Source organism: Meleagris gallopavo, chromosome 21 (genome assembly GCF_905368555.1).
Source record: "Meleagris gallopavo chromosome 21, MGAL_WU_HG_1.1, whole genome shotgun sequence".
Lineage (NCBI taxonomy): Eukaryota > Metazoa > Chordata > Aves > Galliformes > Phasianidae > Meleagris > Meleagris gallopavo.
In genome coordinates, this window is record NC_139424.1 from 6,642,209 (window position 1) to 6,657,544 (window position 15,336).

Below are 15,336 nucleotides of genomic sequence, written 5' to 3' on the forward strand. Positions count from 1 at the left end.
TTCCTTGCACTTCTTTGCTTTCTCTGGAGTTGTATTCAACCTGCTATCTTGCACTTACACTGCATCTTACACTGAAAAAAACAGCTTGCATTTAATGTCTGTTTCTGTGTGCACAGGGTCCTCTGTTTCCTTGTTCTGTTTTTCCTTGTTCTGTTTCACAAATTCCCATTTGTGAAATAAGAAGTAATCATCACATTAAATTTGACTGAGTGACTAGGAAAGAGCCATTAACTTTCTGCATGAAATGATACTTCATGCAAGGCTTGTTTTCCTGGTAGGAAGTATGTTTGGAAGGACTAGGAGAAACAACAGCAGCAACTTAACATGATGCTTTCATTGGAGACTTCTTATTCTCAAGGTCTCTCATAGTATGCATACAGCATGACACCAGAGAAGGATCTCAGTCTTATTTAAGAAGCTTGGTGGCACCATATAAGGCTATGGGGTGCACCCAAGAAAAGGGAATTAATGCCTTCTTGTTTGTCATTCCTGCTTTTGATCAGCTTTGGCACATTCTGATGAGCTTACACCTTTTAAGAATCACAGAAACACCAAGGTTGGAAAAGACCTACAAGAAGGTCCCTGTGGAGGTAGAATATGTTACCTCTGACAGCTATTGCAGAAAGTAATGGAGTGGCTGCTGGTAAGAAAGAAGTAACATCTTCACAGGAAACAGAAATCAAGTAGGCTGATGAGGGAGACATCAAGGCTCAGAAAATTCCAGAAAGCTCCCAAAGTGCTTACATCAGAGCATGGCAAGACTGAGAAGAGCTGATGCTGGAAATGGGAGGAGAGAAGGAACACTTAGCAAAAGCAAGAAGCCAGAGACTAAGGGAGACCATCCATGTCGTTTTCTTACTAAGCCCTGCACTGAAAATAACGAAGGAGTTAATCATAATGCTGAAGCAGATGCTTAGCTCAGCAAAGTTCCAGGAGGACCAGCCAAGAACCTGGTTTATTGGTAATCTGTATTTATGTATTAATGCACAGGCATTATATTTTATTTGTGTATGATTCCACAGGGTATTTTAAGTAGTGTAATTAGTTTGCTGTTGAATAGACAAATATGTTATTCTTTTATATATAGATAGATGGTAGGACTAGAACGATCTCTTATGCTCTGTAATTTCATTGAATAATTTAATTATGTAACTCCATAGCTCTAGAGCTGGAACTGGAGTTTTTTTCTAGCCTGACAGCTGTAGCCTATTGACTTAACCTTCTGGAAAAACTCTCTAGGCTAGTCTGATAGAAAGATCCTATATGAATGGTACATTTAACAATATTTGACACAGTTCTTCGTTTTTAAGGATATTAGATCCATTTTCTGATTCAATTGTTTTGTTGCTGTTGCTGTTGTTTTCCTGATGACAACGCTATTTGAAAGCTTACTGTTCCATATGTGTTATTTAAATAAAGCATAGTAGGAATGTGGAATGATAGAATATCCTTAGGACTTTCAGTTCGGTTCTCCCTCAACTCTTCAGAATCAGCTTGTCTGTGAAATACTTTGCAGGGCTTTGCTGCAGCCACTCAAGAGGGCCCAGAAAGATGAATAATCTCAGAGAAGAGCTGTGGCAGATTTTACAAAGTTTTGTAAAGTGAAATGAAGCTGTGACCCACAGGAACAATTGCTGTTTGATGGTTTGGGGGGTTTTGCAAGCTTGAGTGTATTTACGAAGAGGAAATCTGTAGAAGAGTATCCATTACTAAATGCAATTAGTGGGGGAAAAACAACAGCAACTTGCTGTGATTCTTGTAAAGAGCTTTGCTAAACTCCTGGGAATAGAAGCTACTGATGCTTCTGGTTCCAGAACTGTTCTTAATGGTTTTATTACTCTATTCCCTCTTCTACTGAACTTTCCTTGATTCTAAAAAAAAAAAAACAAATCATCTACACATAGAACGATTTTGCAGACAAATGAAGTGGAGAAGCAAACTCTGAAGTCTTTGCAGCCCAGGCATCTAGGAGGAGGAATCTCTGGCACCAAATTCCTGTAGAGCAGAGGGAGTTTACTGAGACTGGACTATTCTGCAGAAGACAGGATTTTTTTGCAACATCTGTAAGTTCTGTACATGTATTTGAGTAGTATGCTTGCTAGTTATTTGTAAACAGTTTATTATTTATCTTAAGTTGTGATTCAGTTAGACATTCTAAAAAAGTGTTTCCTTATTTATCAGATCAAGCTTTGATGTACATAGACTTCAAGAGTAGGTGGGTTACATGTTTTTCCAGGAGATGTATATTTCTTTCAAGAATATTTCTGTAGAATTTGAATGTTATTTTTTTGTATGCAAATTCAAACTTAAAAGGAAATGCAGCTTTGTGTGTATTATCAAAGATACTGACAATGAGCATTAGAAATAGAAGCACATGCAGTGACTGAGACAGGTTTGAGTAAATTGCCAGGAAGACAAGATTAAGGCTGTTCTGCTTATTCTAATATATATATTCCGTGGAAAATACATGATTCCATTTTGCATAGCCACCTCCCTGATCTTTTTGGCTTGATTCACGTTGATTTAAGTGAGACTAAAAACAAAAATCATACATGTCTGTATTCCTACTATATTTTTTTCCATTTTTTATAAAAGTATGTTTGTAACTTTTTACCTACCATGCTTGTTCTTCTGTACTTCTGGTATAATGTTCCAAGGAAGAATATTTTTCTATTGAGAACTTCTTACTTACAGAACAGTTAATAAAATACGGTTATTCTTTCAGGGTGATTGGACACAGGGACACAGAAGACTTGAAAGGTAAGCCCAGAAGACTCAGCAATTTAAATTGCAGTCTTTAGTGTTTCATCTGTACTTTGCTGTTTTGCTTCCAGTTACCCTAAATGTGCAAATTGATGTTTTATTTTCACGTATGTTATAGAAAATTGTAGGAAATGCAAATGCCTGACAAGACTCTTTCACATCCTGCTTGGAAAGGAAAAAGTAAGTGCTTCTTAGTGTAAATATTAACTCATGCCATGCATGAGTTAAAATGGAGCTTTAGTGTACGTTGTAGGTTTGCAGATGATCCCTCAGAAGATTTTTTTTGAAGAGAAACAGCCTTGAAGCTTATTTATGTTGAATTCAAACTGAATGTACAGAGATAATTATTGATGACTGGAATTGGTTTATGATTGAAAGCCTTTTGAAGATTTTGTAACACTGATGTTCAGAGTTTTTGTAAGATTTTGTAGCAATCTAGAATTTTAGAATTTGATTCTAAAGCTATCCAGTTCTCTCTTAAAGCCAGTTATGTAGTAGCTCTGGTATGATGTATTCCTATCTCCACTGGATTTCCAGAATATTTCACATTCAGTGATGTGAATACTAACATTTCATTGGTCAAAGCAGTTTGATAAGAAAGACAAAATCCCTATTCTACGTTTAGTATGGCATATTTGTTAACTTGCGTCAAGCTCTTTGTGGTTGTAAATCAGACAAGATCAAACCTGTGGTCTTACAGTCATCTTTTATCTGTGGTAAACTTTTCTATTTCCTAGTCTTGTGTTTGAGGCGGCACCAATCTCACAAGAGCTACAAGCCCCACTTTTCATCTAGCACTGCTGTAACCCTGGTAAAGCCACTAAGTGATACCCTTCCTATAAACAGGAAGCCCTCTCTGCTCATGATCATTAAGATATGATTACAGCACAAGATATCAGGCTTTTATCACAGGCTTGATGTACTTGTGAAAATATATTGTGGCACAAATCAGTTAGAAAAGAAAATATAAATGCAGAGATTATTTGTGGTCTGAAGTTCAGGCCTTGACAGACATTGGAGGAGAATGAGGCTGATTTTAAGCAGAAGTGACTGACTTTGCAGTGAGGTGGCTGGCAAGCTCTGGTACACTCTGGTTTGCTTTCTCTATTCTGAAATAATTGGGGCAGTGGAGACAGTAAAAAAAACAACAGCGTAGGGGTAACAACCTACCAAACTACTCGAACTCTAAGAATAGTGAATATGTGTCCTTCTGTTTCATTTCAGAGATGAGATAAATCAATTAATTCCCGGCTGTTTCTGGAGCATAGGCAAAAAGGGACTTGGGGCACTCTAAAATGCTGACCTGAGGTGTTTGTGTGGTTTGTTGCAGGCTGCACGTTCATCATGTCTTCCATTCTTGAGAAGATGAAGAAATTTGGCAGTTCTGACATAGAAGAATCTGAAGTTACAGATGAACACACGGATGGGGAAGACTCTGCACTGGAAGCACCTGACAACCTCCAGGGTACATTCAGCAGCAAGGTGCAGCCATCCAGAAGCAACATCTTTGCAAGACGTGGACGGTTTGTGATGGGGGACAGTGACAAAGACATGGCTCCAATGGACTCTTTTTACCAGATGGATCACCTGATGGCACCTTCTGTCATCAAATTTCATGCCAATATGGAGAGGGGGAAACTTCACAAGTAAGTTTGCCTTTTAAAATTGGTTGAAATGAGTACATTTTGGCAGTTGTAGGCTGTGCTACTTAGAGCAGTATTTATTGTCTGCACATTTGCGTGCCTGTCTTCTCAGTTCTGCTATTCTTGGTGCCTAAAGTAAGGAGTATTTTGCTTGAAATTCATAGTAGCTCTTATCTCTTGGCATCTCTAAAAATCCAGCCCATGAATCTTAATGATAAGATTTAGCTCACATGCTTGAAACTGCTCAGTAAATGGACATTGCTCAGAATAAGAACCTGGAACTGCCTGGATCCCACACCGCAGTTAGACTGCTGTACTTCAATGCAACTTGCTTTCAACATTTCAGCAGCAAACTCATAATTTTATCAGGACAGTTGCTGTCAGATGTTATTGATCTTGTACATTTTGGAGATCCATCTGTACTCATCAGTAGTACTTGCAATTTTGTACAAGCAAATGAAAAATAGTTTTATGGTAGTTTATAAAAAGCCTGCTAAATGTCTGGTTTCAGTAACTAAAATTTACTCTTTTAGGCTCCTGTCAACAGATTCCATCACAGGCTGCTCTGAAAAAGCTTTCAAATTTTATGACCGCAGAAGGATCTTTGATGCTGTAGCCCAAGGCAACACAAAGGACCTGGATGATCTGCTGCTCTATCTTAATAGGACCTTGAAGCATCTCACAGATGATGAATTCAAAGGTACCACATAATGTCACATACCTAAAGTTGCCCTTGTCTTCTTCCAAGACTGCTCCTGAGATGGGTAGCAGGGCGAGGGGGAATAAAAACTTCCTGCACAAAACAGCATTGTTAAATGTAAATTAGCTGTAGAGGGTCCTCTGGTAGCCTGTAGCTCCTACTGATTAGGCAGTGCATTGATTGGAAGGCACAGGAGAATGCAGAAAAGTTGATATTTTCTGTGGAACTTTGGCTGGATTTTCTTGTCTTTTCAAAAGAACCACGTTAATTCTTGCATGCTTGGGTGTAGATGATGAGTTCCTAGACATTTCTGTGTAGCTGTAATTTTGTTCATTATAGAACCAGAAACTGGGAAGACCTGCTTACTGAAAGCCATGCTGAATCTACATGATGGGAAAAATGATACCATTCCCTTGCTGCTGGATATTGCAAAGAAAACTGGAACTCTGAAAGAGTTTGTAAATGCAGAATATACTGACAACTACTACAAGGGTAAGGAAACAGTGAATACAGTTGAAATAGTGGATACTCTTGCTGAGAAGATTGGAAATAGGGCTAGGCAGGGCTCTTAGTCTTCTGTGTGAGGTGTTATGCTTGAGGAGGCAGTGCCCCAAAGTTGCAGTGTGTGATTAACAACCAGTGCATTCATGCTAGATATGTCTTGTTAGACAGGTGCAATATTCCACCCTTTGTGACAGAGTGATTTAACAGCAAGTACAAGGGACTTCCATTTGCTGTTTGTGCCATCTTTTTTTGTTCAATTCTAGAGTTTTTTAAGTCTACAGAGCTCTCTTATGAGCCATCTTATGTGAAGCTGAATGAATTGTGCTGCTCTCAGTTTATGTTAAATATTGAAGATTTCTTTCTGTCTCTGTAGGCCAGACTGCACTCCACATTGCCATTGAGAGAAGGAACATGTACCTGGTTAAACTCTTGGTCCAGAATGGAGCAGATGTTCATGCAAGAGCATGTGGGGAGTTCTTCAGGAAAATCAAAGGGAAACCTGGTTTTTATTTTGGTAGGATTAAGCACGTTATGAGCTTTATTGAATGAGTTATCCTAGCATTATCCCAACTGAAAGATGTTAAATAATCCTGTTTATGTGAGACTGGAGGCTTAAAAGTCATAAATGGTTTGATCCATTACTTACTCCAGATATTTACTTCCCAAAGATGAGTTTATAAAGAAACACAGTTAGTAGCTGATGGTGTTCATTGTCAGCTTGCTGTCTACATCCTTTTTTTTTCTTTTGAGCACTTTTCTTTTGAGAGATTGTAACCTTCCACCAGTCCTTATTTTGTGTTTTTATAAGCAGCCATGTTTCTGAAGTGCAGTTAAGCTGAAGAAAATGTGATAGCTGTTTGAATCACAAGAATTAAACAGAGAAATCCACCTCTTCTTCTCACGGTGTAAGCTGAAAATAACATGGTCTCTTTTCTGTTTATGCATGTGTACTAGGCATTCTGACCACTCATTTCTTATCCATAGGAGAGCTGCCCCTGTCCCTGGCTGCCTGCACCAATCAGCTCTGCATTGTGAAATTCCTCCTTGAGAACCCCTACCAGGCTGCTGATATTGCTGCTGAGGACTCCATGGGCAATATGGTCCTGCATACTCTGGTGGAGATTGCAGATAATACTAAGGATAATACCAAGTTTGTTACCAAGATGTACAATAACATATTGATCCTTGGTGCCAAAATAAATCCTATCCTGAAGTTGGAAGAACGCACCAACAAAAAAGGGCTGACTCCATTAACGTTGGCAGCCAAAACAGGGAAGATAGGGGTAGGTGAGCAAATGTGTCCAGCTGTCCTTTCCTGTGTTATGTGATACAGAGTACAGGTGGAACATTTATGCAGGATAGATTTTATCACTGCTTATTGCTAAGTCCTTTCTATTAAGAGGAATTAATATTGCAGTTCAACATGCAGAACTGCATAGTGCTTAATGCTTTTGAGAAGAGTGTGTGCATGCATGCATCTGCCCAGGTGGCATTACATATATACTAGCAGTATGTAAGACAGCCCAGGTGGAAACAGAAGGGGTTTTGCTATCTTCTGAACTTTTGATGGTGGATGGAACTCACCATCTGACAGTCTCCATTCATCATGTCTGTATGCTCCAGATGTATAACAAATATCTCTGTATTTCTCTGGTAGGTTTGAAACATGGATAATTGCAAATTGTATGTAGTAGAAAGCAATGAAATGAACTTTATTCTATATCTGCATTTTCCATTCACCAGCATACAGTGAGAAAATTTGTATTTTTTAATTCAGACTTCAATCTCTTTCAGTTTAGTCCAGTGAATTAACTTCAGCATAACTAAACTGTGTTAATCTAAATGAAAGTATTCATCTGTTATGAAGATATTGAGGAACTAAAACTCTGTCAGCACTGAAATGTTGGTTGTGTTGTTCTTTTGCAATTAGATTTTCGCTTACATCCTCAGACGAGAGATCAAAGATCCTGAGTGCAGACACTTGTCTAGGAAGTTCACTGAATGGGCTTATGGACCTGTCCACTCATCTCTTTATGACCTGTCCTGCATAGACACATGTGAGAAAAATTCAGTGCTTGAAATTATTGCCTACAGTAGTGAAACACCAGTAAGTATGTACTTCCTTGACATTTATTTGCAGGCTGGGGACTGCTGGAGAAGAGCTTTGTGTTCTACACAGTACATCTTTTGTGTCATTTCTGTAAAACAGCAATTTGTATTAGAGGAAACATTTGCTAAAATTGAGTATCACTTGCTATTTTTAAAGCCCAGTGCATACCAACTTGTCAAGTTTCTCCTCTTTATCTTTCCACTCAGAATCGTCACGAGATGCTGCTGGTAGAACCCCTTAACAGGCTGCTGCAAGACAAGTGGGACCGGTTTGTCAAGCACTTATTTTACTTCAACTTCTTTGTATATGCAATTCATATCAGCATCCTGACCACAGCTGCCTACTACAGACCTGTGCAGAAGGGGGAAAATGTATGTTATTTTGTCCCTCTCAGTGCATGATATCCCAGAGCAGCCTCCCATTTGCATGTGTGCTCCTAATGTCAGTTTTCTTCCTTTCCTGAAGGTGGGAGGGAGACTTTGATCTCACTTGCTTTTCAGGCAAGACTTGCACCCTTCTGCAGCACATTCAGAAATTTAACCTGTTACCTCAGAAATGTAATTGTTTTCAGCCACTGGCATGGACAGGTCTTTCCTATCTCTAGTTCTGCTGATTATCTCTGTGTTCTGTTTTACACAGCCTCCCTTCACTTTTGGTCACAGCACTGGGGAATATTTTCGAGTGACTGGAGAGATACTGAGTGTATTGGGAGGACTGTATTTTTTTTTCAGAGGGGTAAGATATTTGAAATACTCTTTTTTGCTATAAGTGCAAGTGAGAACCAAACCCGCCTTTTGAATTCGTTGCCAAGATAATCCATGTTTCAATCAAAAAGCTTTTTCTTTGCCCAAGTTAGGAGATACCAGGTTGCTAACAAGCCCTCGGTCTAAGTTACAGTTCTATCTATTTTACGAAGAAAGACCTAAGAAGTCAATGAGCATCTAAACAGTTATGTTGGCCAAAATGTAAGAATGGAGTATTGCAAGTAGCCAAGTCTACACTTAAATTTAGCTGTCCTAGTTTAAAGTCAGTCACCTTCCTTTTGGCAACCATTGGGGAATATACAGTGATTCACAGATCCTCAGACCACTAACTAAATAGACTGGTGTCACCAAAAGAGGTGAGGCCCAAGATGCAAGGGGAATGTCATGTTACCAAAGTGTCTCCCTTGCAACAGTTTTCTTTTAACTGTTCTTGCCAGATGTTGTATGGGTACCAGCTCCCTGCTATAGAAACCAACGCTTAGCTGATGCATTCACTTGGGATATTTACTCTCTCCTTGGATACAAACGTAGTCTTTTTTTTCCTTCTTTCTTTCAGATACAGTATTTTGTGCAGAGGCGCCCATCATTGAAGACACTGATAGTTGACAGTTACAGTGAAGTTCTTTTGTAAGTGCCTGTGTCTGTGATTGTATTTCAGCATGAAGCAGATGACTGTGTGAGATCTGTTGCTTTGGCTTAAACCACTTCTAATTGGTAGATACCTTACATAATACTTGCCAGTGGCTATTGTAGCACTTAAACAAGTGTGTCTGGATCAGTAATGTCCTGTGGAGGTAAAGCAGATTAAGCATTTAGAAATGTAGTGACTGCATCATGCAACTGAATTAGAAATAGATCTCCAAGTTGGACTTGCAGTGCAGTATGTGCACTGGGTATGCAGACATCCTCCCATTCCTGAGGGAAACTTTCACATGATTTGGGCCCTTTGTTTTCTTAGAGGAAGGGCAGCTAAAATAGGCAATTTCATGTGTCTGTGTAAGGAGAGGATGTGCTAAAGAAATGAATATCATCAAGGACTTTTATTCCCTTCAGTCAGATTGAAGAGCAAGAGTGTATGAAAGTTTGTATGTGGGGAAACTGAGGAGCTTGCAAAGGAAATTGTAGGACTGGAGAAGGAAAAGAATGAATGGAAAAGAGAGGAAGGGTCTGCCAAGGCTTCTGTGTCTTTAGTGTGCTGTATGTCTCATGTTTCTCCTCTGTTCATACCACCTATGAGTGTCTCAGCACTCTGGATTCAGAACATACTTGTCTTTCAGCTTTGTTCACTCTTTGCTCCTCCTGAGCTCTGTGGTGCTGTACTTCTGTGGCCAGGAACTGTATGTGGCTTCCATGGTCTTCTCCTTGGCTCTGGGCTGGGCTAACATGCTGTACTACACCCGTGGCTTCCAGCAGATGGGCATTTACTCTGTCATGATTGCGAAGGTCAGTACAGTGAGTGGGTGATGATGCCAGCAGAGTGCTTACAAGAGGAAACTGCCACCAATACCTGGGTTTCTAGGAGTGGAGTCACCAGGTGCTTTCGTGATGCCATTGGGAAAGCCCATCAGACAACCACACTCAACTTTTATTTTCTGAGCAAAGAGATACACTTTTTAAGTCATTGAAAAAATTACCTGTTCCACATCCATGCACTTTATACCTTCTGTTACTGTTATGCTTCGAAGTAACTCTACAGTTGGATAGACATGGATGTAAGTTGACTGAGAACAGTACAGAGCTCATCTGGTGTGAAATAGCACAACTTTCTGCGAGCTGGAAATTTCCTTAGGAGTAGTTTACATGTTACCAAACAGAGCAATTAAGTAGGAGGCAGTAACTGGCTAATAAGCCTCTGTGTATGATGTAGCCAGTTAGTCCAAGAGGGGAAGAAAGAGGCAATTATCTTAATGTGATTTATATTCACAAAGATGAAACTATTTAAGTTAAGCATATATCTTGCACACATATGTAAACTATTGCTTGAATAACAGAGGAAAATGTTTTCTGTATTAAAGTTGATCATCTTGGCAGGATAAACAACAGCTTAATGCATGAGCAGCCACTTCACAGCAGTTGCTTTCTGGAACTGAAGGAATATTTTCTACCAACTTTTGTTGCAGTTTACATTCAAGGTTTTGCAATAGAAAAATGTTCCATTTCTATGTTACAGATGATCCTAAGAGACTTATGTCGCTTCATGTTTGTCTATCTAGTATTCCTCTTGGGATTTTCCACAGGTAATATCAAACTTGGAGTTAATTTTTTTTGTTATCTTAAAGAATCTCATTAAATTATATTTTTCAGTTGACTTAGAATTTTTATTTTCAAAGAAAAACTGACAAATCAATCTTGTTACAAAAGTCTTTTCAGAATAACAACTATGTGTATGACTGCTTTTCATCCTTGGGTCTCAGACTGCTTAGCAAAGCTGAATGGATGAACAGTCATCCTGCTCTACATAGACAAACCTGAGACAACACTTACTGAAATGTGACAGTTATGGGGACTATTTTATAGAGCAATTTCATTGGGGATGAAATGCCATGAACGTATTTTGTCTTATCTGATACTTTAATGCTCATTTTTATTGCTTGCAATAGATTTATGTTCTCAAATTATATTTTCATCTTCTCTGTGATTCTTCTTTTGCTACAGCTGTGGTGACTTTAATTGAAGATGACAATGAGGGGCAGGACACAAATAGCTCTGAATGTGCCCGATGCAGCCATACAAAACGAGGCCGCACATCCTATAACAGTCTGTATTATACCTGCTTGGAACTTTTCAAGTTCACTATTGGGATGGGAGACCTGGAGTTTACAGAGAACTACAGGTTCAAGTCTGTGTTTGTCATCCTTTTGGTTCTCTATGTCATCCTTACGTACATCCTCCTGCTCAATATGCTTATTGCACTGATGGGAGAAACAGTGAGCAAAATTGCACAGGAGAGCAAGAGCATCTGGAAACTCCAGGTATCTTGGTTCTGTGAGGCTATCCAAGATGGAGGTTGTGGAGAATTTAAATGTCATGCTAACAGAGGTGATGTTTCATAGAGGGGTCTGATGCATGCTTTAGGGTGGTGTTAACAATAAAAGCTCAAGGTTTCTTTTTCTAATTAAAGGCAGAATTCAGGATTTGCGTGACTGAAACAGCAGGTTCTTAGTGGTCTGCTTTGTTTTTCCTGTTAGAGAGCCATCACAATCTTGGATATTGAAAACAGCTACTTGAACTGTTTGAGGCGCTCATTCCGATCTGGAAAGCAAGTCTTGGTGGGGATCACACCTGATGGCCAAGATGATTACAGATGGTGCTTTAGGTAACCTGCTTGTATGTCAAATGAGCAATCTTTTATAGACAAACAGCATTAAGGTATTTGATAATGGATTTTGGTAAAAAGAACTGTCCCCTTGGAGCACTCCTCCAACAAGTGCCATATTACAGTAGTCAGTTTAATCTATTTTCTGGGTCAGATTTGTGACTTGAGAGATGGCAGAAGGTGATTCTTAATTCTTAGAATATATATTCTTTTTGTTCTTCTTTCCCCAGAGTTGATGAAGTGAACTGGTCCACGTGGAATACTAATTTGGGCATAATCAACGAAGATCCTGGGTGCTCTGGGGACCTCAAACGAAATCCCAGTTACTCTATTAAGCCTGGTAGAGGTGAGGGTTTCAGGGACCTAGATTCTAGTGATAGAAGCAGTACAGATTGTTTGTTAGAGGGCAATCTGTTTATGCATTTAAGTATAATGATGGAAGCTAAGTTTATGTCTTTTTCAATCAACAACAAAATATAAAGGACTGTGTGGGCTTATTATTCACATAGCAGTTTTATTCTCTGGAAGAAAAGCACTATGGATTCAGCATTCTGACTGTTGATTTTATAAGGCAGATAATATGTGCAAATCCTGAGGGCTTGTGACAGTGTATGTTGGCAACCACATAGCCAAAAAGCTACTTTGGAGGCCACAAATATGGCTTCTTCGGGAAGCTTCCTTGGGAGTCCAGCATCCAGCACAGAGTAATTTAATTCTAAGGCAATCTGCTGCGCTTGCCAGCTGAAGTATGGAAAACAGAATGTGGAAAAAATTCCACAAAGCCCTTTCTTCCTGCTTCTTTCTTCTTCCATCAGCTTCCTGTTCAAACCACTTGTATATTTCTGTTTGTGTGGAGAAGAAATTAACCATTTTTTTCCTTTTTAGTTTCAGGGAAAAACTGGAAAACTTTGGTTCCGCTTTTAAGAGATGGAAGCAGGAGAGAGGAAACACAAAAACTTCCAGAAGAAATCAAATTGAAACCCATTTTGGAACCTTATTATGAGCCAGAGGATTGTGAGACACTGAAGGAATCACTTCCAAAGTCAGTCTGATCTTCTTTTGTTTTTAAGAAGAAGGCTAATTCCCGTTGTTTGTGTTGGTTCTTACAAGGAGGACAATTAAAACACTTCCTTCATAAGAATAGAGATTTATGGAAAAAGGCCAAAGAAGTTAGGATATGACTGTGTGCAAGGATTCATTAAGTATCTTGAATAAACTACTCGTTGTTTAAACTCATGTCTTCATGGTTATTTTTAATATAAATCTGGAAGAAAGTAGATACTTACTGCTTGGTTTATATTTACTTGGCTAGATATTTGCATGTAGGCTGACTTACAAAGTGTTAGACAATTCTTATAGTGTGGTGTGGGTTTGCTTTCTTTTGCTTTGCTTTACATTAAATACACTGAGAATTTCCTACAGTTCAGAGCTGTCAGTATGGTAGTGAGCTGTTTTTTGATGCAGATTTTTTCCCAGTCTTCACTTCTTTCACTCTTTGTAAGTGCTCTCATGTATTTCTGAGGTCTGAGCTGACATTCTCATTGTTAGCTTACAGGTCCTTCACTAAGTTTTGCAGATTGGTGCAAGTGGCCAGTAATGGTAAATATTCCATTGATAATATGAAAATAACAAAAAGGCCTATAGAGAAAAGGTTATCACTTGCCAGCTGTGTCTGCTTTTAGATTCTTTTAACAAGTGTTTGTCTGAGCAGCTACAGGCCCTAATTTCCTGACTTTCCAACCTTGAAAACCAACTAACTGTGTTATAATGGAAATGGATAAGAGCAGTAAAAATTACCAAGAGACCAAAGGTAGGTTGCTGTGAAGAATGTTTCTTGGAAAGGAGATAAATGGGGACACAGTAAAAGAATGGTAAGTAATGAATCATCTAAAGATGTGGTTAGCCTTTCTCATAACACAAGAACAAATATACTCTGAAATTGTAAAGGTTGGGTAGTCAAAATGAACGGAATGTTTCTCTTCTACCCAGAGTTTGGGTAAACTCCAGAATATCCAGTTACTGTTACTGAGGCTGAAGGCTTAACAAGATCCCAAAATTGACATTTATTTAGATAACAGATGAACTTTGCATAAAGTTAGAGAGAATGGCTATATAGACTGTATGTTTCAAAGATCAGATGTATAATAACAGTAATATTTTGAAATCAAAGTTTTTGTTCTTGACTTTTAACAGCAATGAAAGGAAAGTAGCTAGTCAGAAAGGAAGGATGAGAAAATCTGTGATAAAGATCTGACCCAATGATCCAGTGCTGGACCTGTGCAGCTGCGATGGGCAAGAAAAGGTAGATTACCTTCTTTCCTTTTTATGTATCACTAAAGCACGTATACCTAACACCCTGTAATATGCAAATACAACATGAGTATACAAATATCCTTAAGCCAACAAGTTTCAGTTTGAGCTTGAGTGTTGTTTCTGTGGCTGTGTTCAAAGTGCATCTGTTCTAAAGTGATATGCTAGATAGATGAGTAGCAAATTATTGAGAAAATTGGAATTCAGAGAGAAAATTGTGCCAGCCTTTGAAAGGTAATTTTCATCAATACATCTTAATTTTTTTTTCTGCAGCAGTGCAATATGGAGGCATTCACTGCTCTTAAAAAGAAGCAATTATATTTACTGACAGACTTTTCTCCACTGCTAACTCTGCCAGATGAACTCTATGTTGTTTCTGGTTTGTTCTTTTACTGAGGTCAGGACATCTGTCAGTGCTGGTTTCTCATAGGTTGCTGTAGATAGACTTCAGTGAAGTTTGCAAGCATCCAGCTTATTTGAAATAGTAGCACCATCTAGAGGGCTATTAATTCTTGATCCTTCTGTTAATCAAATAATTCAGGACAAATACTACTTTTTTCATAGAGTTTTGCAGTGTCACAGAAACTTGCCAAAGAATTTGAAATAATTATTTAACAAAAATCAAAATTTAAACAAGCTTTGTATCTCATAAATAGGGAGACTACAAAAGGTGTTCAAAGTAGGGATGCTGAATGTCATACCACTCTAAAGGTGTATCTCTGAACTCCTGTTAGCAGTCTTTAGAGGTTCCAGTCAAGACTCCCTTATGTTCCTTACTGAATATAGTAAGAGACTGTCTGTATGTAAAACAAATATAGCTAAGTAAACAAGACAGGCTGAGGCAGTGAAACTCCGGCCATTAATAATAAATGTAGAAAGGGGCCAACCAGAAAAACAGAGGTCATTGTCTCCATGCCTTTATGTGCCAAAGCAAATTTATACTTGAATGCACACAGGGAATGTAATGTAGCTGGAAAGCATTTATGAAGTTTCTGTATTCTCTGTGAGGGATCCATTTGTCATAATTATCTGCCTGTATAGAGACCTACTCTTAGTGGTTAAATTCCACCTTGATTTATATCAAGTGCCTATCCAGGATTTATTCACTTCTGTGGGTAACCTAAACAGAAGATTGGCCTCTGCCTTCCTGTCCTTTTCTGCTCCAGCAAGATTACAGGGAGTGCAGGGGACTTCTTAATAAAAAAAAATTGAAATGCGGAGTGAAA

The 15,336-nt window shown here is 38.7% G+C and overlaps 2 protein-coding genes across 3 annotated transcripts in view; both read left to right on the forward strand.

Moving 5' to 3' along the window:
- Nucleotides 1–82: 82 nt before the first annotated feature.
- On the forward strand, nucleotides 83–13,032 carry TRPV1 (transient receptor potential cation channel subfamily V member 1). The gene is made up of 18 exons (XM_031556467.2): nucleotides 83–1,699; nucleotides 1,905–2,063; nucleotides 2,726–2,760; nucleotides 4,094–4,409; nucleotides 4,940–5,106; nucleotides 5,446–5,598; nucleotides 5,984–6,124; nucleotides 6,595–6,893; nucleotides 7,541–7,717; nucleotides 7,927–8,091; nucleotides 8,360–8,455; nucleotides 9,041–9,111; nucleotides 9,762–9,927; nucleotides 10,655–10,721; nucleotides 11,140–11,456; nucleotides 11,673–11,800; nucleotides 12,031–12,146; nucleotides 12,686–13,032. Exons 4-18 carry the CDS (start codon nucleotides 4,108–4,110, stop codon nucleotides 12,850–12,852), a joined length of 2,532 nt encoding a protein of 843 aa, XP_031412327.1. The 5' UTR covers nucleotides 83–1,699; nucleotides 1,905–2,063; nucleotides 2,726–2,760; nucleotides 4,094–4,107; the 3' UTR covers nucleotides 12,853–13,032.
- A 131-nt stretch (nucleotides 13,033–13,163) lies between these two features.
- Nucleotides 13,164–15,336, forward strand: part of TRPV3 (transient receptor potential cation channel subfamily V member 3) — a 29,867-nt gene continuing 27,694 nt past the window's right edge. For both annotated transcript variants that reach the window (XM_019622025.3, XM_010722080.4), the window contains exon 1: nucleotides 13,164–14,102. The gene's annotated coding sequence lies outside the window, so the exon portion shown is untranslated. The remainder of the gene's footprint in view (nucleotides 14,103–15,336) is intronic.